General features: G+C 42.2%; 1 protein-coding gene across 1 annotated transcript; it reads right to left on the bottom strand.

The window, feature by feature from the left end:
* Positions 1-15,054: 15,054 nt before the first annotated feature.
* On the bottom strand, positions 15,055-16,173 carry LOC309558625 (chemerin-like receptor 1; the record flags this gene model as incomplete). The annotated part of the gene is made up of 1 exon (XM_082261691.1): positions 15,055-16,173. One exon carries the CDS (start codon positions 16,171-16,173, stop codon positions 15,055-15,057), a length of 1,119 nt encoding a protein of 372 aa, XP_082117817.1.
* Positions 16,174-24,172: the final 7,999 nt, after the last annotated feature.

The raw sequence follows: 24,172 nt of genomic DNA, 5'->3' as shown, positions 1-24,172 counted from the left end.
TTTTCCTCCCGAAAGGTTGAAGCTGAAAATTAATAAAATGGAAAAGGGCGTTAAAGCATTTTATACAAAATCTCATAATTATTTTTAACAGAACTGAAGTTATTCAATGCATTTCTGAAAACATTTGGTAAAGATCTGAATCTGACTTAATATCACCCTCGTAATCACTTGTACAATATTCTGGGAGCAAGGGGCAGCATTAGGAGTCAATCAGTATCTCCCTACATGCCTGATCTTCCTCTTCTACCTCCCCAACCTCCCTTGAACTCTCCTAGGTCTTCCTACTTAGCATGCCAAAACTTAACATATTTTTGTTACACTGTTGGAACACAAGTAAAGGACTTGGATGTTGACATTGATTACTCATTCTAATACCTTATCTAGGATTTGTTGTCTATTTCCTGTCAAATACTGTACATTGACCCAAATTAGGTTCACTAATGTATTCATGTTTTCTGGAAGTTTCAACCCTTATTCTCATCTCTGTAATGTATATTGTGAGCAAGAGATGTTAAATGACATGTTATGATCATACCTATGTTCTTGTTAAAAAAAAATGTAAATAAAGAATAAAAAATAAAAAAAAGAATGTTCACACCAAATCCACAACTAAATAATATCAATGAATTGTACTTCCAAAGTGAGCATCATAAGCAGTTTCCAGTGCAAACCCAAATCCCAAACAAACCACCCCAAATTGTTCGTTGTTGACATCCAGGAATGTGGTGGCGATGGCACCACCTTTCCTGTTATTGTACCGCATTGCAATTTTTATACGCGGCATCAGTGATGATAAGTGAAGCATTACTACATAAAAATAAACACGAGGCATCCATAAAACTGACATGTGCCAAAGGATGTGTGCTGATAAACATCAACAGGGTTAATACTGTAATTGAAGTCAAAGAAAGTTAATTAACCACTAGAACTCAGAAAGGTTTTACCCCCTTTATGATCAGTGCATTTTTTGCTATTTAGCACTGTGCTATTTAACTGGCAATTGTGCGGTCATGCAACACTGTACGCAATTGAAATTTATATCATTTTTTTCACACAAATATAGCTTTCTTTTAGAGGCATTTGATCACCACTGAGTTTTTTATTTTTTGCTATATAAATGAAAAAAACAAACATTTTGGAAAAAAAAAAAAACTATTTTCTAATTTCTGTTTTAAAATATATCCAATGAATTCAAATTTCTTCATAAATTTAGGCCAAAATGTATTCTGGTTATTATTATTATCATTATTATACAGGATTTATGAAGCGCCAACAGTTTGTGCAGCGCTTTACAATGTGAGGGAAGACAATACAGTTACAATACAATTCAATACAGGAGGATTTAGAGGGCTCTGCTCGTTGGAGCTTACAATCTGGAAGGGAGGGTCAAGTGAAACAAAAGGCAATAACCGTGGGGGATGGGCTGATAGAGAAAATGGAGGTATAGTTGTTAGGTGTGGGACAAGATAGGCTTCTCTGAAGAGGAGGGTTTTCAGAGATCGCCTAAAAGATAAAAGAGTAGGAGATAATCGGACAGATAAGATTAAGGAGTTCCATAGGATTGGAGAGGCTCTGGTAAAGTCCTGGAGGCGAGCATGGGAGGAGGTGACAAGGGAGCTAGAGAGCAGGAGGTTTTGAGAAGAACGAAGAGAGCGATTAGGTTGGTGTTTGAGATAAAGCTAGTGATGTAGCTGGGGGCTAAGCTGTGGATGGCTTTGTAAGATGTTGTTAGTATTTTGAATTTAATTCGTTGGGTAAGCGGAAGCCAGTGGAGGGCTTGATAGAGAGGAGCAGTGGACACTGAGCGATTGATAAGAAGGATGAGTCTGGCGGCAGCATTCATGATGGATTGAAGGGGGGATAGCCTGTGTAGAGGTAAGCCAATGAGGAAGGAATTGCAGTAGTCGAGGCGCGAGATGACCAGGGAGTGAACTAAGAGCTTTGTTGTGTCTTTGGTTAGAAAGGGGCATATTTTGGAGATGTTGCGGAGGTTGAGGCGGCAAGATTTGGACAGCGATTGGATGTGGGGCTTGAAGGAGAGTTCAGAGTCCAGGACAACACCTAGGACATTGGCATGCGGGGATGGGCTGATGGTAATGCCATCGATATTGACAGAGAGATCAGGGGAAGGGGCACGTGGTGGAGGAAAAATTATAAGCCCGGTTTTGGATGGATTGAGTTTGAGGAAGTGGGGAGAAATCCAGACTGATATATCTGATAGTAAATTAGTGATACGTGAGGAGACTGAGGGATTGAGCTGAGGGATGGATAAATAGATTTGGGTATCGTCAGCATAGAGATGGTATTGGAAGCCGTGGGAGGCTATCAGCTGACTGTAAGATTCTGGTACCTTTGGTACCCTTATTTACCATTTTCCTTTCAACATTGCGTCCCACCTTTCTAGTTAGGTGGAACGCATACACCTTTAAGACGGATGACGTCATCGCTGAGCGCCGCTGAGCGGCTATTTCAATCACCGGCGTTCTCTCTCACGTTGTTCGTTCAATGTGTGCCTACATGCTTACAAGCCTTGTCTTGCTGTCTGTCACAAACCTGGTTGGAGGCTGAGGTGACGAGAGGGCTCCCCTTGCGGCTGAGTGCAGAGCACCCCTGGAGATGGTGACAGAGGGTGCTGTGCCCAAAGGTGCACGGGTTGCCTGCAGGTGAAGCTGTGTCAGGACTCGGATCCGCAGTAGGAAAGACAGTCACTTGGATCACTGGAAGTGCAGGCAGGTTAGTGCAAATCAAGGTCAGAAGCCAGGCCGAGGGTCAAACACGGGTAGTCAATCAGGAGCAGGCAGGGAGAAGTCCGTAAGGCAAGCCGGGTTCAGAGAAGGAGAAAGCCAGAGCAGGTCAAGGATAGCCGGGTCGGTAACAGGTAGTCAATCAAGCAGGAGTTTCAAGGCACAAGGCAAACAGGTACTAGCTGAAGATAATCCAGCAATGAATGGCAGCCAGTGCTGAGTTTATATAGGAAGTGGGTGTTGATAATTGGCCCTAATTAGGACGTCCCACGTGGCTGTTTTGGAATTAGCATATATGTCATTTCCTGACAGTCCTGCGCGGCCATTTTGGAAATTGGAAACTTTGCCATTCTTTATCAAGTTCTTCCCTGACAGTGCCCCCCCCCCCCCGAGGGGCAGCCTCCGGATGCCCAAACGTGCCTGTTTCTCTGGAAATCTGCCAAAGAACTCCCGAAGGAGTCTAGGGGCATGAACATTACTTGCTGGTTCCCATGAGTTCTCTTCAGGTGGGAACCCCTTCCACTTAACGAGATACTGCACTTGTCTTCCTCTTCTTCGACCATCTATAATGGCCTCTACTTCAAATTCTGTGTCCTCCCCAACCGTAACCGGAGGTGGAGGTGGCTCCTCCCTGTTAGGAAATTAACTAGTCACTGCTGATTTAAGTAGAGAGACGTGGAAGACTGGGTGTATCTTATAGGAGTTGGGAAGGTTTAATTCAAATGCCACGGGGTTAACTTCCCTTTTGATTTCAAAAGGTCCAATAAACTTAGGACCCAATTTCCGTGAGGGACAAGTGAGTTTGATGTTTGCTGTGGAAAGCCAAACTTTGTCTCCAACCTTAAACATAGGATTTCCCTTCTTCTTTTTGTCAAAGTGCCTCTTATAATCCTCTTGAGCCTTCAGTATTGCTTCTTTAAGGGTCTGGTAGTTGGACTGTATAGAGGCCACCCTATCCTGGACTGCTGGTACTGAAGCCTCTCCGGGATGACATCCGGCAAAAAGGAGGGATGGAACCCATAATTTGCCCAAAATGGGGATTGATTCGTGGAGGCGTGCACCGAATTATTATATGCAAATTCGGCACATGGAAGAAGAGATGCCCAGTTGTCCTGGGTAAAGGTAGAGAAACATCTCAGGTATTGCTCCAACGTTTGATTGGTCCTCTCTGTTTGTCCGTTACTTTGTGGATGGTATGCAGACGACAAACAGACTTGGATTTGTAGAGTCCTGCACAATGATTTCCAGAATCTGGAAGTGAACTGCACCCCTCTGTCGGACACAATACTACTTGGTAGTCCATGTAGTCGGACAATTTCTTTAATGAATATATGTGTCGTATCCATAGCTGAGGGGGTGCCTATCATAGGCAGGAAGTGAGCCATCTTGGACAGTCTGTCGACTACTACCAAGATGGTGGTGAATCCGTCTGAAGGGGGTAAGTCCACAATAAAATCCATTGATATCATCCTCCATGGCTGTTCCGGAACAGGGAGAGGTCTCAGCAAGCCCCAAGTCTTGGTATTGTGACCTTTACTGCGGAGACAAGTTACGCAGGAGTCCACATAATCTTTACAATCCTGTCTGAGATTGGGCCACCAGAAGGATCTTTGAACAAGATCACGCGTTTTCCTGACGCCAAAGTGGCCGGTAAGGAGGTGATCATGACAAGCCTTCAGGACTTGGGGTCTTACTTCAGGAGGGATGAAAATTTTGTCATTATGCCATAAGAGATTTCGGTCTCTTTGTAATGCCAAGGTTTCGGCTTCTGGGTACCGGGCAGAGGCTTGCTTGATCATTGTGTTTAGATTGGTTGAAAGCAGCAAAAAGTTGTGTGGTGACAGGATCGTGCTGGGAGTAGGTGTTTCCGGGGTCTCTGGGAACATGCGGGAAAGAGCGTCAGCTTTCCCATTTTTGGATCCTGGGCGATATGTAAGGTGGAAGTTGAACCTGGAGAAGAATAAGGCCCATCGGGCTTGCCGTGGTCTGAGTCGCTTGGCGGTCCTGAGTTACTCTAGGTTCTTGTGATCTGTAAAGATCATAATGGGGTGTGTAGCGCCTTCCAGTAAGTATCTCCATTCCTCCAGTGCCGACTTGATGGCTAGTAGCTCCCGGTCACCCACATCATAATTCTTCTCTGGTGGAGTCATCTTCCTGGAGAAGAAAGCGACGGGGTGAAGCAGGGCCTTGGGCCCCTGGCGTTGAGACAGAATGGCTCCTGTGGCAACTTCAGAGGCATCTACCTCAAGAACAAAGGGCAAAGCTGGATCTGGGTGTTGCAGTACTGGAGCAGATGTAAAAAGGATCTTAAGCTGATCAAAGGCTAACTGGGCTTCCTGAGACCGTTGGAACCGGACCTGCTGGCGGGTTAACTGGGTAATGGGAGATATGATTGTAGAAAAGTTCTTGATAAAGCGTCTGTAAAAGTTAGCAAACCCGACAAACCTCTGGATGCCTTTCTTGTCAGTGGGAGCTGGCCAATTGATAATAGCAGCCACCTTCTGTGGGTCCATGGAGATCCCTTCTGTGGAGATGATCAGTCCCAGAAACTGAATGGACAGTTTTTCAAACTCGCACTTCTCTGCCTTTGCATACAGTCCATGTAGTCTTAATGTGGCCAAGACCTTTTTTACATGCACCAGATGAAGATCCAGGGAGGCAGAGAAGATGAGAATATCATCTAGATACACTATTACAAAGTGATCTAGGAACTCTCGAAAAATGTCATTTACTAAGTGTTGGAAGGTGGCTGGAGCATTACATAGTCCAAAGGGCATGACTAGATATTCAAAGTGCCCGAAGCGGGTCCTGAAAGCTGTCTTCCACTCGTCTCCCTCGCGAATGCGGACCAAGTTGTAAGCACCGCGTAAATCTAGCTTGGTAAAGATTCGGGCAGAACGGAATCTTTGGAAGAGTTCAGGGACTAGAGGGAGTGGGTAACGATTTTTAATTGTAATTTTATTAAGTTCCCGATAATCCACACAAGGTCTCAGTGAGTGGTCTTTTTTCTGGACGAAGAAGATGCCGGCGCCAGCCGGAGAGGAGGAGGGGCGAATGAATCCTTTCTCGAGATTTTCATTGATATAAAGGCGTAGAGCCTCCAATTCAACTTCAGAGAGAGGAAAAATTCGCCCAAACGGAATCTCCGCACCTGGAAGTAGCTCAATAGGGCAATCATAAGGCCGATGAGGTGGTAAGGCATCAGCCTTTTTCTTGTCAAAAACATCCAGGTAGGAATGATAGGCTGGCGGTACTACTTGGCTAGTACTAGTGATGGGTTGAACAGACAGACAAACGGGAGGCTTGCCGATTTCGGGGACAAAGCAGTGCTGCTGGCAGTATTCGGAGTTGAAGGAGATTCTCCCCGATGGCCAATCAATTTGAGGATTGTGCGCCCGGAGCCAAGGAATTCCGAGAATAATAGGGAACATAGGGGAACACAAAACGTCAAAGCAGAGAAATTCCTGATGACCAGAGTTCGTCCAGGTTAGGATGGGGATAGTCTCCTGTGTCACGGGTCCGGATCTGGGAATAGTCCCATCAGCTAGATGGACTTCAAGTCTCTGCTTCTTATTCCTAAGCGGTATTTGTAATCTCTTTGCCAAGGTGATGTCCATGAAGCAGCTGCATGCTCCGGAGTCAAGGATTGCCTGGAGCGGGATCTCTCCTTCCGCCACCTGCAATGAGATGGGTAAGACAAGATGAGCAGGAGGGGATCCAGAGACCTGGAAGTAGACAGGACATGGAGGAAGGCACTTACTAGGTCTTACGGGACAGTTGCTTAGGAAATGTCCAGAACCTCCGCAGTACAGGCAGAGATTGGCCTGTCATCGCCGTAATTTCTCAGCAGGGGATAGGGTACCCCGTACTAGTCCAATCTGCATCGGTTCTCCTTCAGCAGCAGGAGCAGGTGGAGATTTAAGCACAGGTGCGGGTGGAACCCTGGGGAGCATCCAGGAAGGCCGGTACGTACCAGTCTTTTCAGACCTTCGCTCCCGCAGGCGGCGATCAAGCTGAATGGCCAGCTTAATAAGATCCTCCAGGGTGGCCGGGGCATCAACTCTGGCTAATTCGTCCTTAAGGACTTCAGATAGACCAAGCCTATACTGGTATTTGAGGGCTGCCTCATTCCAGCCGGTATCTGCCGACCACTTGCGGAAGTCCACAGTATAGTCCTCCACTGGGCGTCGCCCCTGTTGGAGGCTATGAAGGGCAGTTTCTGTAGTCGTCACACGTTGAGGGTCGTCATATAATTGTGCCATGGCATCCAGGAACGTGGAGACTGAGTTAAGCACCGGGCTTTTCTGCTCTAATAAATGGTGAGCCCAAGACTGGGGGTCTTCTGAGAGTAGAGATATGATAAACCCCACCTTCACGGACTCCAGGGAGAAAGTCCTGGGCTGGAGGGCAAAATATAACTGGCAGGCGTTCTGGAATGCCCTAAACTTCCGTCGATCCCCCGAGAAGCGTTCGGGGACTGGAACTCTGGGTTCTGGAACTGGCATGGCCACCGAGGAGGCCAATGCGGGGTGTTCTTGGGCTGAAGCAGCTGAAGCAGAGGGTGCAGCAGGTGGATTCTGGACGCTTGGTGTAGCAGATACTGCAAGGTTCTGTAGGCGACCCTCTAATTGAAAGTATCCGTCTTGCAAATTCTTCACTGCTTGGGTAAGGCCGGCGACCTGCTGGCACAGAGCCTCTAGCGGGGAAGCACCTCGTTCAGCCTCAGACATAGTGGCTGGATTATGCTGTCACGAACCTGGTTGGAGGCTGAGGTGACGAGAGGGCTCCCCTTGCGGCTGAGTGCAGAGCACCCCTGGAGATGGTGACAGAGGGTGCTGTGCCCAAAGGTGCACGGGTTGCCTGCAGGTGAAGCTGTGTCAGGACTCGGATCCGCAGTAGGAAAGACAGTCACTTGGATCACTGGAAGTGCAGGCAGGTTAGTGCAAATCAAGGTCAGAAGCCAGGCCGAGGGTCAAACACGGGTAGTCAATCAGGAGCAGGCAGGGAGAAGTCCGTAAGGCAAGCCGGGTTCAGAGAAGGAGAAAGCCAGAGCAGGTCAAGGATAGCCGGGTCGGTAACAGGTAGTCAATCAAGCAGGAGTTTCAAGGCACAAGGCAAACAGGTACTAGCTGAAGATAATCCAGCAATGAATGGCAGCCAGTGCTGAGTTTATATAGGAAGTGGGTGTTGATAATTGGCCCTAATTAGGACGTCCCACATGGCTGTTTTGGAATTAGCATATATGTCATTTCCTGACAGTCCTGCGCGGCCATTTTGGAAATTGGAAACTTTGCCATTCTTTATCAAGTTCTTCCCTGACACTGTCGGAACCTACAGCTATTTGCCTTTACCTGGAACAGACCGGAACCTCGCTACTGATCCCGTATCTCGCTACCGGATCACTCCCTCACTACTGGACCCCTCTACTTACTAAACCTTACTAGTGATAAGTACCCCACAGGGGAAACCTCCATAACTAACTTACACTATCATCTTCTGCACATTAAGGACTGTTACTATCTATGCATACTAATTCTACCATCTGCACTGTTACATAGATTGCTAGCTCTTGAGTCTACTACCATCTATCCTTGCACTGGGTTAGTCTATCCTGTATATGTCATCTGCTGTCCTTTCCACCTGTTACCATACATGATTACTAGCCTATCTGCACTCTACCTATTACCATCTACTACTCTCCTGAACATTAATATCAAGTGCTTACCATTACTGTCACTGCTCACACCTGTCCCTTCAGCACATCACCTCCATACTATCATATACATCCTATCACTCCAGGAACATCTTATTGAGTGTGTGCATATCTGTATGCTGAAGCAGACAGGCCCACAGTGATGAGTCTGGAGAGTTGGATCTGGTATTCCAACACATCTCTACATGACTACTGAGTGGAGATTCTGCAGCTGCAAATCCAGCTTACAATAAAAACGCAGGAGCGTTACACTGACCCAGAGAGGAGGTGTAGATTGAAAAAAGGAGGGGTCCAAGAACAGAGCCTTGGGGGACCCAACAGAGAAGGGAAGAGGAGAGGAGGAAGTAGAATTGCAAGTAACGCTAAAGGTGTGGTTGGATAAGTAAGAAAATAACCAGTGAAGAGTACCGTCACGGAGACCAAAGGCATGGAGTTTTTTGAGGAGGAGGGGATGGTCAACTGTATCAAAGGCAGCAGAAAGGTCCAGGAGTAGGAGTACAGAATAGTGTCCATTGGTTTTGGCTGTTAGTGGATCATTTGTCAGTTTTAGGAGAGCAGTTTCAGTGGAGTGTTGAGGCCGAAATCCAGACTGAAGGGGATCAAGGAGGCTATTCTCGGCAAGGTGGTTGCACAGTCAGTTGTATACCAGACGTTCAAGGAGTTTGGATAAAAAGGGGAGCAAGGAAATAGGGCGTAGGTTGTTAAGATCGGTTGGGTTCAGTGAGGGCTTTTTAAGTATGGGGCTGATTAGTGCATGTTTTAGAGAGTTGGGGAAGATGCCAGAAGAGAGGGAGAGATTGAAGATGTGGGTTGACGATGGGCCTATATAAAATCCATATAAAATAATATAATGATAGTCGTGGGGGATGCATCAAGGGTAGGCTCGATGCGTTTCTTGGACAATTTCCACTTCATCTTGAGCAGATGTATCCCAAATCAATATTTATAGATGGAATTTATGTGGAAATTGTCCATTAAACGCGTCGAGCCTACCCTTGATGCATCCCCCACAACTATCATTATATTATTTTATATGGATTTTATATAGGCCCATCGTCAATGACTCTCTTTATAATGTACATCCTACTGTTTGATCCTATTGTCATATGTACTCTTCATATACTTGTAATATGTTATTATGATGATATTCATTAAAGCTTTACCCTTGAATAGGTTATTGTACCATTTTATATCCCAACCAACTCCACACACCTCACACAAAGTCCCGCCTTTTTCCCCCCCTTCTCTTTTTACCTAATGTACCTTTGGGATATCAGTTTTCTATGAAGTAATATCTACCTGATGTTATGGATTATATATATTACCCATTAAATTATTGTACCCAATATGCCGATTCCTATAATACCCCCTTATCTACCCATTTTATTCCCCTTCCCGTCTATATATATTTAGTATTAATAGGGATGTTGAAGTCGCCAAGAATGATTGTGGGGATTTCGGAAGAGAGAAAGTAGGGTAGCCAGGCAGAGAAGTCGTCAAGAAAGGTCGATACTGGTCCAGGGGGGCGGTAGATCACAGCTCACCTGAAATGAGGATAGTGACATAAAATATATCCAATGAAATCAAATTTCTTCATAAATGTAGGTCAAAATGTATTCTGGCACATGTCTTTGACAATAACAAAAATCCCAATATTTATATATTAATTGGATTATGTGAAAAATATAGCATCTGCAAACTATGTTATACGGTATATATTTTTGAAAATTGATCAATCCTGATGTACTGACGGTCTATCTATTTCTTGAGGCCCTTAAAACACAATAACAGTACAAATACCCACCAAATTACCTCTTTTTGGAAAGTAGACAGTCTGAGGTATTAAGATGTATTTTTTTGTCACAATTTTATGGAAAACAAAGGAAATAAACAAAATGTGTTTCTTTTCACATTTTTTTGACATACTGTCACCAGTGCAGTACAGTGTCATTATAGCACTGGTGTAGTGGTGTTTGGCAGAAATAACCAGGGGTTAATGGACTATCTCGGTACCCAATTTTTTAGAATGATGGTACCTCTATAACCTTCTAAATACACTGCTCAAAAAAATTAAAGAAACACTTTTTGTTCAGAGTATAGCATTAAGTCAATTAAACTCCTGGGATATTGATCTGGTCAGTTAAGTAGCAGAGGGGGTTGGTAATCAGTTTCAGGTGCTTTGTTGTTAATGAAATAAACAACAGGTGCACTAGATGGGCAAAAATGAGACAACCTCCAAAACAGGCATGGTTTTACAGGTTGAGACTACTCATTTTTTTTCCCTACTTGTATTCTCTGACTGTTTTTCGCTAGTTTTGCATTTGGCTAGGGTCAGTGTCACTACTGGTAGCATGAGGCGATACTTGGACCCTATAGAGGTTGTACAGGCAGTCCAACTCCTGCAGGATGCAACATCAAGACGTGCCATTGCCGGAAGGTTTGCTTTGTCTCCCAGCACATTCTCAAGAGCATGCAGGGGATTCCAGGAGACAGCCAGTTACTCTAGGAGAGATGGACAGGTCCATAGAAGGTTCTTAACCCATCAGCAGGACCGGTATCTGCTCCTTTGTGCAAGGAGGAACAGGATGAGCACTGACAGACCCCTACACAATGACCTCCAGAAGGCCACTGGTGTGAATTACTCTGACCAAACAATCAGAAACAGATTTTATGAGGATGGCCTGAGGGCGCCACATCCTCTAGTGGGCCCACTGCTCATTGCCTGGCACCGTGGAGCTTGATTGGCATTTACCATTGAACACCAAAATTGGCAGGTACATCACTAGTGCCCTGTGCTTTTCATAGATGAGAGCACGTTCAATCTGAGCACATGTGACAGATGTGAAAGGGTCTGGAGAAGCTGTAGAGAATGTTATACTGCCTGTAACATCATTCAGAATGATCGGTTTGGTGATGGGTTAGTGATGGTCTGGGGACGCATATGCATGGAGGGACGCACTGACCTCTACAGGATAGACAGTGGCACCCTGACTGCCATTAGGTATCAGGATGACATCTTTGAACAGCATACTTTGTATGCAGCCAGTTCCTGAAGGATGAAGGAATTGATACCATTGAATAGTCCCCAAGTTTGCTTGACCTAAATCCAATAGAACACCTCTTGGACATTATGTTTCAGTCCATCCAAGGCTGCCAGGTTGCACCTCAGTCTGTTCAGGAGCTCAGTGATGGCCTGGTCCAGATCTGGGAGGAAATACCCCAGGACAGCATCCATTGTCTCATTAGGAGCATGCCCTGATGTTGTCAGGCATGCATGCCATAAAAAACTACTGAGTACCATTTGAGTTGCTGCAAAGGAATTTTAGCAAAATGGACAAGCCTGCTGCATCAATTTTTCACTTTGATTTTCGGGGTGTCTTAGAGTTTAGCCCTCTTTAATTTTTTTTTAGAGCAATTGTATGTACATGGATAGAGGCTCACATGCTCTTTTGGTGTAGCGGGGATCAGGGATACAAACTGATGACAATAGGTTTTTTTTAAATTTTTTCTTTTTTTAACATGTGTTTCTTTATTTACTATTTTTTTTACATACTTTCATCAGAGTAGTACAGTGTTACCATAGTGATTTTTTTACACTTTGTTTGCTGTTACAGTGATGATCAATGTAACAGCAATGTTTTGAACTGTCATGAATGGGTTACATTCATTTTAGTTGTCATTTACTGTTGTGTGCTGTGATTGGCCCACAGCTATCACATTATGACATTATTAATACACTATGGTGTACCTATAGATTGAGAAAGAACTGATTTAGCACTGTTTATCAACCTATCTACTGAACACTATAGAGTGCCCCTTGAGTGACAGCTCTGACTCTGGCAGTGTAAGGCATTTTGGATGTCTCACATACACACGTGTCTACAGGAAAGCTTTTACAGCTAAACAATTTGCATAAACATGTTAAATGCACATATAATCTTATGGAAATATTTTTGTTAAATAATCTGATGACTGGGACTTTTTAAAAGTTGATAATCAGTAACCGAGACAACAATGAGATATAACAGTAGGACTCAAGACAATAAAGAAGAGCGGTTTTATTTAGATCAATTTTAGATTCAGTTAAGCTAAAGAAAGTCTAAACCAAAACATTTTTCCATCCAAGTAATATTGTAATATTAATTACAATAATAATATCCAAGTAATATGTCTATTTAAAGCTGTAATCCCGTCTAATGGTGTCCTTTGTATATTTTTTTCCATTATCGAGCATAGGGTTTGTAGTTGTACAATAGATTTTTTTTTCTTTTACATTTTTGAATAAGAGGTCCACTTTAAAAGAATTCTGGACAGAGAACGAAATGGAGGCTGTCATTGCTGACCTTACACTCTTACTTACAGTGTTTTTCTTTTCCAAAAAAGATTTTTTTAACTGCTTCCCACCCGGGAATTTTCCCATTCTGGGTGGATGTCATATGACATCCTCCCAGGATCGGCTGCGCTTTGTATTCTTTGTATTTTATGGATTGCATAGGTTGTTTACCTACATGTGGGGAAAATTTCATGTCAATAGAACCTTTATAAATATATTTACCTAGAAAAATGGTGACCTGTTCAATACTTATTTTACCCGCTGTATATACCATAGATTGTGGACTCTATATCTTTTCCACAGACTAAATAATATACACCGATTTGAGTTATTTTCAGCAAAGAAATGTAGCAAAATACATTTTGGCTTATATGTATGAAGAAAGATTATTTATTTGCAAAATGTTATAACAGAAACCAAAGAAAAACCTGCTTTTTTCCAAAATTTTTAGGCTTTTTTTCTTTATTTAGCAAAAAAATAAAACACAGTGGTGATTAAATACCATCAAATGAAAGCTCTATTTGTGTGAAAAAAAAATGATAAAAATTGAGTTTGGGTACAGTTTTACATGACCGCGCAATTGTCATTCAAAGTATGACAGCGCTGAAAGCTGAAAAATTGCCTGAGTAGGAAGGGGGTGAAAGTGTCTGGTATTGAAGTGGTTAATCACTAGCAATGTGCCTTGGAACATGCTATAACGTATGACTACTCCTGGAAGAATAAATTGCCTGGCACAGCCCATTTTGTTATTGCACAGCATAGCCAACTTCTCTTCTGGATTTGCCTAATTACTGTCTATGGTGGCCCAGCTGCTCAACCCCTGCCCTCACCTCCCTACATAACCTTTTTTAAAGCTGCCAGGGGAGGAGCAAAAGGGAATACTATATAGAGTATAAAATATTTTTTTTACTACAATGAGAATGATACTTATAACGAGCTGAAAAGCTGAAGGATATAATATAGTATTGCATCTGAGTGGCAGCTCTGAGTTTGCAGGGACAGACATCACATCCAAGATGGCGGCACCCAGCGGCACTGCCAGATGTTTTGGATGTCTACACAAAGGAGGCTTTTACATTTCAAAATATGTTAAATGCATATACACTGTAATCTTATGGGAAAATTTTTGTTGAAATTAATAATCTGGCAAATGAGATTCTTTAACATTGAAACTCAGTAATTGAGATAACAATATAAAATATCAGCAGGACTCAAGACAGTGAAGAAAAACAGTTTTATTTAGATTATTTTCATACTCAGTTAAACTAAAGAAGGTTTAATCCAAAACATCTCTTCCTTCTTTTATAGCACAAAGTAATATTTAATTTGTAATATGTAATCAAGGTTAATGGAGTCCTTGTACTTTACTTTTCATACAATTAATCATTCTCTGTACTTTTACAAAAAGAACATGTATTGATGAAATATGTACTCTGAGATATCTTGTGTGATATATATGCTTTTTCAATACTTATAGAACAAAAAACCTCCAGCATAATCCCTGAAGAAGAGGTTCTTTACCTCGAAACGTCGGACATTATCTGGGGTGGATGGTTGAGTTCATTTGCATATTTATATCAGCTTGCCAAATATTTTATCTTGAGTCCATTGTATTTATTGTATATTATTTTGTATATGTTAATAAAATTTATGAATTAATAATATGTTGCATTTTACGTTTTGATGTGCCTAAAAAGTCCCACCCCTAGGGGATTTCACAATTTTTCTTAATGGAGTCCTTTGTGTATTTTTTCCATTATCGAGCATGAAACAACTCCTGCAAGTTTCCTCCGGGATTTCCCTGTAATAAGGATTGGCCACTTGTGCTCTCCCTCTCTTTCTCTCTCTCCTTGTGCAGGGTGGTCCTCTTGTATCTTGACTTGGCTTGACTTGTGTATGCCACATGCAGTTTACTGCAGGCAGCCCCTACTGGGGGGACCTGCTAGATTTCACCAAAAGCTCTGCTCTCTGTACAGAAAATGTACAGCACAATAAAGATATCACTGCTACTTTTAAAAGGTAATATCTGGGCTTGTAAGGGCATTTGGTACACACAAAGTGGATTTACATCTCATATGGCTATTGTGCTTGGAATTCAGCATTAAGCGAATGTAAATTGGTTGAACCAACAAAAAATTTTTATATCTCACAGTTTCTTGCAATGAGATCTATCCATCCACCTGCTGTTCAGTTTACAAGGGGTCTTGTTCAAAAAATGGATGATTTTTCCATCTAGAATTATATGTTCATTTTAGACTTGCCCTTTAAAAGTACTTTTCGTTTTTATTAATGCCTATGCTACTTAAGAAATCTGCAAGGCCGGCCCTTGCCTGTCGGCCAACCAGCACATACATTATGGGGTTCAAGGAGAAGCTAGTAGAGGCAATGGTAACCAGGAGTGGCATAAAGGTCATGACTTTAAACATGACTATGAAATTCATATTTCTAACAGCAGCCAAATGAATGATTTTACTTAGAAAAAACGGTGTCCAACTGACAAAGTACACTATAATGATGGCGATGACTATTTGATAGAGCCGATGGGTGTTCACAGTCTGAGACTTTCGGGCCTGTATAGCTATAGTTATATTGGAAAATATTATAACACAGAACGGAAAGAAATAGCCAATCACCAAGAAAGGAATACTAAAGCATTGTGTTGAAAATATTATGTCATTCCAAGTAGCTAGTGTGTTCTCATCACCGCAACATTCTTCAGGTGTACATTCCTTGAAAAAATTGTGGAACGTTTTGTACACCTCTAGGGAAATATTTTTTTCTAAGCTTAGAGGTTCAGTTAAATTATATGTAGGAATAAATGTCCCATTGTCATAATCTTTAACAAAATTAAAACTACAATAACTATTGTCTCCGATTTTAAACTCACCACTTAAAATGAAAACTGGAAGACTGATCAATATAGTTATTATCCATATCAATATGCAAATCCATCGCAAAACACGTTGAGAGATAAACTTCCGATAATACATTGGCTTTGCCACTGACAGAACCCGACTGACATTTAAAGCTATGAGTATGAAGATGCTAGCGTACATATTAACACAAATAACAAAGAGAAACATCATACAGATGTGCTTTCCATAGGACCAGTGGCCCTGTAACATAGCGAAGTTGTGAAGAGGCAATAAGAGAAGAGAGGCAAAATCAGTGATAGCCAGGTTCAAGAACCAGATTTTAGATTTATGTTTCTTCTTTACAAATATGTTGAAAAAGATGACGATGGCATTGCCAATCAGTCCTATGATGCAGGTCACCAGAGCTAGCACAAAGTTTACATAACTAAGACGAGCAGAATACTTTGTTTGGAATGCCATAAGTTCCATCATTTCTCCAGTGGAATAACAGAGGCTGTACAAAGACATTTTCCCTCCCGAAAGGTTGAAGCTGAAAATTAATAAAATGGAAAAGAGCGTCAACACATTTTATACAAAATCTCATAATTTTTTCTAACAGAACTGAAGTTATTCAATGTATTTCTGAAAACATTTAAGGGGCAGCACTAGGAGTCAATCAGTATCTCCCTACATGCCTAATCTTCCTCTTCTACCTTCCCAACCTCCCTTGAACTCTCCTAGGTCTTCCTACTTAGCTTGTCTAGACTTAACATATTTCTGTTACACTGTTGAAACACAAGTAAAAGACTTTGATGCTGACATTGATTACTCATTCTAATACCTTATCTAGGATTTGTTGTCTATTTCCTGTCAAATACTGTACATTAACCCAAATTAGGGTCACTAATGTATTGATGTTTTCTGGAAGTTTCAACCCTTATCCTCACCTCTGTAATGTATACTGTGAGCAAGAGATGTTTAATGACATGTTATGATCATACCTATGTTCTTGTTAAAAAAAATGTAAATAAAGAATAAAATATAAAAAAAGAACGTTCACACCAAATCCACAACTAATTTATATCAATGAATTGTACTTCCAAAGTGAGCATCATAAGCCGTTTCCAGTGCAAACCCAAATCCCAAACAAACCACCCCAAATTGTTCGTTGTTGACACCCAGGAATGTGGTGGCGATGGCACCACCTTTCCTGTTATTGTACCGCATTGCAATTTTTATATGTGGCATCAGTGATGATAAGTGAAACATTCCTACATAAAAATAAACATGAGGCATCCAGAAAACTGACATGTGCCAAAGGATGTGTGCTGATAAACATCAATAGGGTTAATACTGTAATTGAAGTCAAAGAAAGTTAATTAACCACTTAGACCTCAGAAAGGTTTTATCCCCTTTATGACCAGTGCATTTTTTGCTATTTAGCACTGTGCTATTTAACTGGCAATTGTGCGGTCATGCAACACTGTCCGCAATTTGATCACCACTGGGTTTTTATTTTTTTACTATATCCAGCAATTAAAAAAAAGAACATTTTGAAAAATATGAAAACACTATTTTCTACTTTCTGTTGTAAAATATATCCAATAAAATTAAATTTCTTCATAAGTTTAGGCCAAAATGTATTCTGGTACGTGTCTTTGGCAATAACATAAATCCCAATATTTCTATATTAATTGGATTATGTGAAAAATATAGCATTTGCAAACTATGTTATATATATTTTAGAAAATTGATCAATCCTGATGTACTGATGGTCTATCTCATTTCTTGAGGCCCTTAAAACACAATGACAAAGTACAAATACCCACCAAATGATCACTTTTTGAGGTATTAAGTTGTAATTTCTTGTCACAATTGTATGGAAAACAAAGGAAATAAACAAAATGTGTTTCTTTTCACATTTTTTTTACATACTGTCACCAGTGCAGTACAGTGTCATTATAGAACTGGTGTAGTGGTGTTTGGGAGAAATAACCAGGGGTTAATGGACTATCTCGGTACCCAATTTTTCAGGATGATGGTACCTCTATAACCTTCTAAATACACTGCTCAAAAAAATTAAAGAAACACTTTTTGTTCAGAGTATAGCATCAAGTCATTTAAACTCCTGGGATATTGATCTGGTCAGTTAAGTAGCAGAGGGGGTTGTTAATCAGTTTCAGGTGCTTTGTGTTAATGAAATAAACAACAGGTACACTAGATGGGTAACAATGAGATAACCTCAAAAACAGGCATGGTTTTACAGGTTGAGACCACTAATATTTTTTTCCTACTCGTTTTTCTGACAGTTTTTCACTAGTTTTGCATTTGGCTAGGGTCAGTGTCACTACTGGTAGCATGAGGCAATACTTGGAATCTATAGAGGTTGCACAGGCAGTCCAACTCCTGCAGGATGGCACATCAATACGTGCCATTGCCAGAAGGTTGGTTTGTCTCCCAGCACATTCTCAAGAGCATGGAGGGGATTCCAGGAGACAGGTAGTTACTCTAGGAGAGCTGGACAGGTCCATAGAAGGTCCTTAAGCCATCAGCAGGACCGGTATCTGCTCCTTTGTGCAAGGAGGAAAAGGATGAGCACTGCCAGAGCCCTACAAAATGACCTCCAGCAGGCCACTGGTGTGAATTTCTCTGACCAAACAATCAGAAACAGACTTTATGAGGGTGGCCTGAGGAGGGCCCCACATCCTCTAGTGGGCCCACTGCTCATTCACTGGCACTGTGGAGCTTGATTGGCATTTGCCATTGAACACCAGAATTGGCAGGTCCACCACTGGCACCCTATGCTTTCCATAGATGAGAGAAGGTTCACCCTGAGCACATGTGAAAGACGTGAAAGGGTCTGGAGAAGCTGTAGAGAACGTTATGCTGCCTGTAACATTGTTCAGCACGACCGGTTTGGTGGTGGGCCAGTGATGGTCTGGGAGGCATATCCATGGAGGGACGCACAGACCTCTACAGGATAGACAATGGCACATTGACTGCCATTAGGTATCAGAATGACATCTTTGAACAGCATACTTTGTATGCAGCCAGTTCCTGGAGGATGAAGAATTGATACCATTGAATGGCCCCCACGCTCGCTTGACTTAAATCCAATAGAACACCTCTGGGACATAATTTTCGGTCTATCCAACGCTGGCAGGTTGCACCGCAGTCTGCTCAGGAGCTCAGTGATGGCCTGCTCCAGATATGGGAGGAAATACCCCAGGACACCATCCATCCTCTCATTAGGGGCATGCCCTGACGTTGTCAGGCATGCATACAAGCACATGGGGGGCCATACAAACTACTGAATACCATTTGAGTTGCTGCAATGAAATTTCAGCAAAATGGACTAGCCTGCTGCATCATTTTTTCACTTTGATTTTCGGGGTGTCTTTGAGTTTAGCCCTCTTTAATTTTTTTGAGCAATTGTATGTACATGGATAGAGGCTCACATGCTCTTTTAGTGTAGCGGGGATCGGGGATACAAACTGATAACAATAGGTTAAAAAAAGGTGTATCATTTTTTAATCTTTTTTTTTTTAACATTTTTTTCTTTTTTTAACATGTGTTTATTTACTATTTTTTACATACTTTCATCAGAGTAGTACAGTGTTACCATAGTGATTTTTTTTACACTTTGTTTGCTGTTACAGTGATGCTCAATGTAACAGCAATGTTTTGAACTGTCATGAATGGGTTACATTAATTTTAGTTGTCAATTACTGTTGTGTGCTGTGATTGGCCCACAGCTATCACATTATGACATTATAAATACACTATGTTGTACCTATAGATTGTGAAAGAACTGATTTAGCACTGTTTATCAACCTATCTACTGAACACTATAGAGTGCCCCTTGAGGGACAGCTCTGACTCTGCTGGCAGTGTCCGGCATTTTAGATGTCTACATACACACATATCTACAGGAAATCTTTTACAGCTAAACAATTTGCATGAACATGTTAAATGCACATATAATCTTATGGGAATATTTTTGTTAAATAATCTGACACTGGGACTTTTTAAAAGTTGATAATCAGTAACTGAGACAACAATGAGATATAACAGCAGGACTCAAGACAGTAAAGAAGAGCGGTTTTATTTAGATCACTTTTACATTCAGTTAAGCTAAAGAAAGTCTAAACCAAAACATTTTTCCATCCAAGTAATATTGTAATATTAATTACAATAATAACATCCAAGTAATATGTCTCTTTAACCACTTTACGACTGCTCACATTGACACTACTGCGGCAAAGTGGCTCTGCTAAGTCCAGCGACGTAGACCTACGTCGGGCGCAATCTGCGAGCCGATCCTGGTCTGATTCGGCTGAGAACCGATCAGTCACCAGATGCAGACCAAGGATTTTTGGTCTGGATCTGGTGATCGGTTCTAGCCAATGGCATCATGTCCCCTGCCTGTGTAATGTAAACACAGGCAGGGGAAGTGACGTAATTTTCCCTCCTGGAGCCCTTTCGATTCCAGGAGAAGAAGAAGCATTAAAAACGTGAGTTCCACTAACACTACACTGACACTACCTCACATAGGCACATTTAACCCCTTGATCACCCCTGATCACCCCCCCAAACCCCTCACAGTGAACACTATATACAGTGGTATTCAGATCTTTTACTGATCACTGTATTAGTGTCACTTGTGACCCCAGTTTGCGCTTGCGCTAGGCCCAAATAGGGCTAGGGCACCCGCCATCTATCCCCTAATAAAGTTTTAACCCCTTGATCACCCCCAGTTAACCCCTTCACTCCCTATCACACTATGCACTAAATACATTATATAGGTAAATACTGATCACTGTATTAGTGTCACTTGTGACCCTAATTTGCGCTTGCACTAGGCCCAAATAGGGTTAGGGCACCCACCATCTATCCCCTATAAAGGTTTAACCCCTTTATAAAATACATTTATAATATATACAGTATATCAGCTAACTACTGATCACAGTATTAGTGTCACATTTGACCCCAATAGGTTTAGGCCACTCGCAATCTATCCCCTATAAAAGTTTAACCCCTTGATCTCCCCCAGTTAACCCCTTCACTGCCCTGTCACAGTGTTCACCATATACAGTGATTACCAATCACTGTATTAGTGTCACGGGTGACGCTACTTAGGATAGTTAGCGTCAGGGTCCCACCACCCCACCGTTATTTAGCACAGAGTTGTATAAAGTTCTCGAAACCCATACTTGAGTAAAAGTACAAGTGCTCGATCAAAAAGTGACTTGAGTAGAAGTGGAAGTGCTCGATCAAAAAGTGACTTGAGTAGAAGTACTAAAGTATTCAACATTTTTTGTACTTAAGTATTGCAAGTAGTTTTTTTTTTTTTAATTTTGCTACTCAAGTACTGAAAGTAAAAGTACCAGTAGTTTTGAAAAAAGAATTGCTACTCAAGTACTGAAAGTAAAAGTACAAGTACAAGTACAAGTACTGTGTTTTGTAGTTATTCTTTAAAGAAGTAAAAAGTTTGAACATCATATTGTTTTTTATTATTTCAAATGCAGCTTTTATTTATACATACAGTAGCATTTATTTTCGTATGCGCTGATAATACACGTTTTGAGCTTCATGAAACCTGCCATCTACTGTTCTGGCAGTGGTAATTTTTATAATAGTAACGAGTAACTATGCAGCACAAAAAAAAAATATCGGAGTAGAAGTATTGAAATCATCGAAAAAATGTAGTGAAGTAAAAGTGGAAGTAGGAGAAAAAAATTCCACTCTAGGAAAGTACAGATACCGCCTTTCGGTACTTAAGTACAGTAGTGAAGTAGTTCTACTTAGTTACTATACATCTCTGATTTAGCGTCAGTTAGAGTCAAGTACACTAACACACATACACACACACACACACACACACACACATACACACACACACCTCCATTACTAGTATAGTGTTTAAACAGATCAATATCTGATCTGATCAGAACTATACTAGCGTCCCCATAGTTTAGTGTTCCCAAAACGCGGTGTTTGCACAATCAGCACTGATTCCTGCCAGCACCTGCATTTAGCCCCTCCACCCAGCCCAGCCCACCCTACCCAGGCAAGTGCAGTAATCAATAGATTACTGTCACTTCCAAAAAACACAAATCACACAAAACCGCTGCGTTAGCCTGAGTCAGGCTAGTCAGGCCTGATCTCTGCTAGCACTAGCAGTTTTTTTTGTAGCGACCAAATAGTCCTTGACAACCAGGTGCTTTTTTACCTGTTAGTCACACTACTGTATCGGTAAATTTAGTTATTAAAATGTCCAAACGGTGGTACAGTAGTGCAGAGGCCTACAGTATACTGACCATGTCAGATAAGAGCGATGGGGAAGCCTCACTGGCAGAATCAGGGTCAGTATATGAACCTGTAGACAGCAGCGGCTCCCTGACAGACAGCTCCGACGACGGATGGGTCCCTGCTAAGGTAAGACGTACCCGACCCCATTCTGGAGTTGCTGAGATGCAAGAACCAGATGTTTCTCGTATGCAGCAGAGTGCCAGTACTAGTGCCGCTCACACTTCTCGTGATCTGGCAAGCACGAGCGGCCTAGTACACCCTAGACCTAGTACAACCAGCACTGCAGTAAGACTTGGTGACGTGGCGAGTCCCATAAGTGCAGTTGAAGCTGGTGGGGTGGCTAGCACGAGTAGTGGACCCGCAGCCACCGTGTATTTGAAGACAGGCCCGTAGAGCCCATAGTATCCTCCCTGAAGCACTGGCATATCCTAATTGGCAGCCCACAGTCAGATTCTATAAAGCTAGTACTTCCCCCATTCACTGCCCAACCCGGAATTCGAGTGGAAACAGCTGGTTTTAATCCCCTTCATTTTTTTGAGCTGTTTTTCACAGAATATCTTTACAGATCCATTGTGGATCAATCAAATTTATATGCACGTCAATTCATCGCCACCAACCCAAATTCACCCCTTGCCAGACAATTCGCCTGGAATCCTATAACAATTTCCGATTTTAAGACCTTTCTGGGCATATCCTTCAATATGGGCATTACAAAAAAGAATGAATTGCGGTTATAGTGGTCCACTGACCCAATTCATCAAATGCACGTGTTCTCTGCTGCTATGTCCAGGGCTCGATACGAACAAACATTTTGGTTCATGCATTTCAACTACAATGAACTCTGTCGTCCTCGGGGAGACCCTGAATATGATCGGCTCCACAAAATTCGGCCCCTCGTAGACCACTTCATTCAGCGGTTTGCAGCCTTGTTTACCCCCGAACAAGATGTCTGCGTTGACCAGTCCCTGATTAAGTTTACTGGCCGCCTTGCTATGAAACAGTATCTCCCCAGCAAGCGTGCCAGATATGGGGTCAAATTGTACAAGCTGTGTGACAGGGCCACAGGCTATAACGTTAGTTTCCGTTTCTACGAGGGAAAAGATAGCACTGTGGAGCCCCCCGACTGCCCAGTCTATATAGGGAGCAGCGGTAAGGTAGTTTGGGACTTGGTGTCACCCTTATTCGGAAAGGGGTATCACTTGTACGTGGACAATTTTTATTCAAGCGTGACACTTTTTAGACACTTTCAATTACAATTTTCAATTACAAATTGGCACTTGTGGCACCGTGCGATCTAATCGCCGGGGCTTCCTCCAACGGCTAGTAAATGCCCCACTGAGTCCGGGGGAGAGAGCCTGCTTGAGGTGCGATGAATTTCTTGCAGTGAAGTGAAGGGACAAACGGAATGTCTCCATTCACCCAGACACGGCAGTCTAAATTACCACGGTCACCGGAGTTGTTGTTGAGAAGCCCCTCTGTGTCCACGACTATAACCGTAGAATGGGAGGGGTGGACTTCAACGACCAGATGATGGGACCGTACTTAATTGCCTGTAAGGCCAGATGCTGGTACAAAAAAGTGTCTGCATACCTATTTCATTTGGCTATTTACAACGCTTTTGTCTTATACAAAGCGTCTGTCAGAAAACATTATCCTTCTTTCACTACCAGGAAGAGATAATCAGAGCCCTTCTGTATCCAGCTGGTGCTACTGCCCAACTTCCCCAACTCAATGCAGTGAGCCGGCTGCAAGAGAGGCATTTTCCGGAATTCCTCCCGAGTACCCGTAACCAAAGATACCCCCAAAAAAGATGCCGTGTCTGCAGCAAGCGCGGATTTAGGTGTGACACCCGTAATTATTATCCCCACTGTCCTGACCGACCTGGTCTTTGTCACGGTCACTGTTTCCGTAGCTACCACATACTAGTGGAATATTAGCCTAGGGTACAGCACGGCACAGTTTAGGGCACATTTACACAGGGTCTCAAAAGATGTTTGATGGCTATCGTCATTTTGAGAGACCCTAAACTGGAACCTGGAACTTTAACGTTGAAGAAAAAAAAAATACATAAAAACATAAAATAAAAATTACAAAAAAAAACCTAAAATAAAAAAGCCAAAAATAGTTGTCGTCTAAGTTATTTTATGTTCTTCTACTCTTCCTACTGTACTTTTACTGTACTTTGTTTGTTTTTCATTCTTTTGTTAACCTGTTT

This window comes from Pelophylax lessonae (assembly GCF_965119305.1).
Source record: "Pelophylax lessonae genome assembly, chromosome: 6".
In the NCBI taxonomy this organism is placed as follows: domain Eukaryota; kingdom Metazoa; phylum Chordata; class Amphibia; order Anura; family Ranidae; genus Pelophylax; species Pelophylax lessonae.
This window is presented reverse-complemented; position numbering and strand designations above follow the sequence as displayed.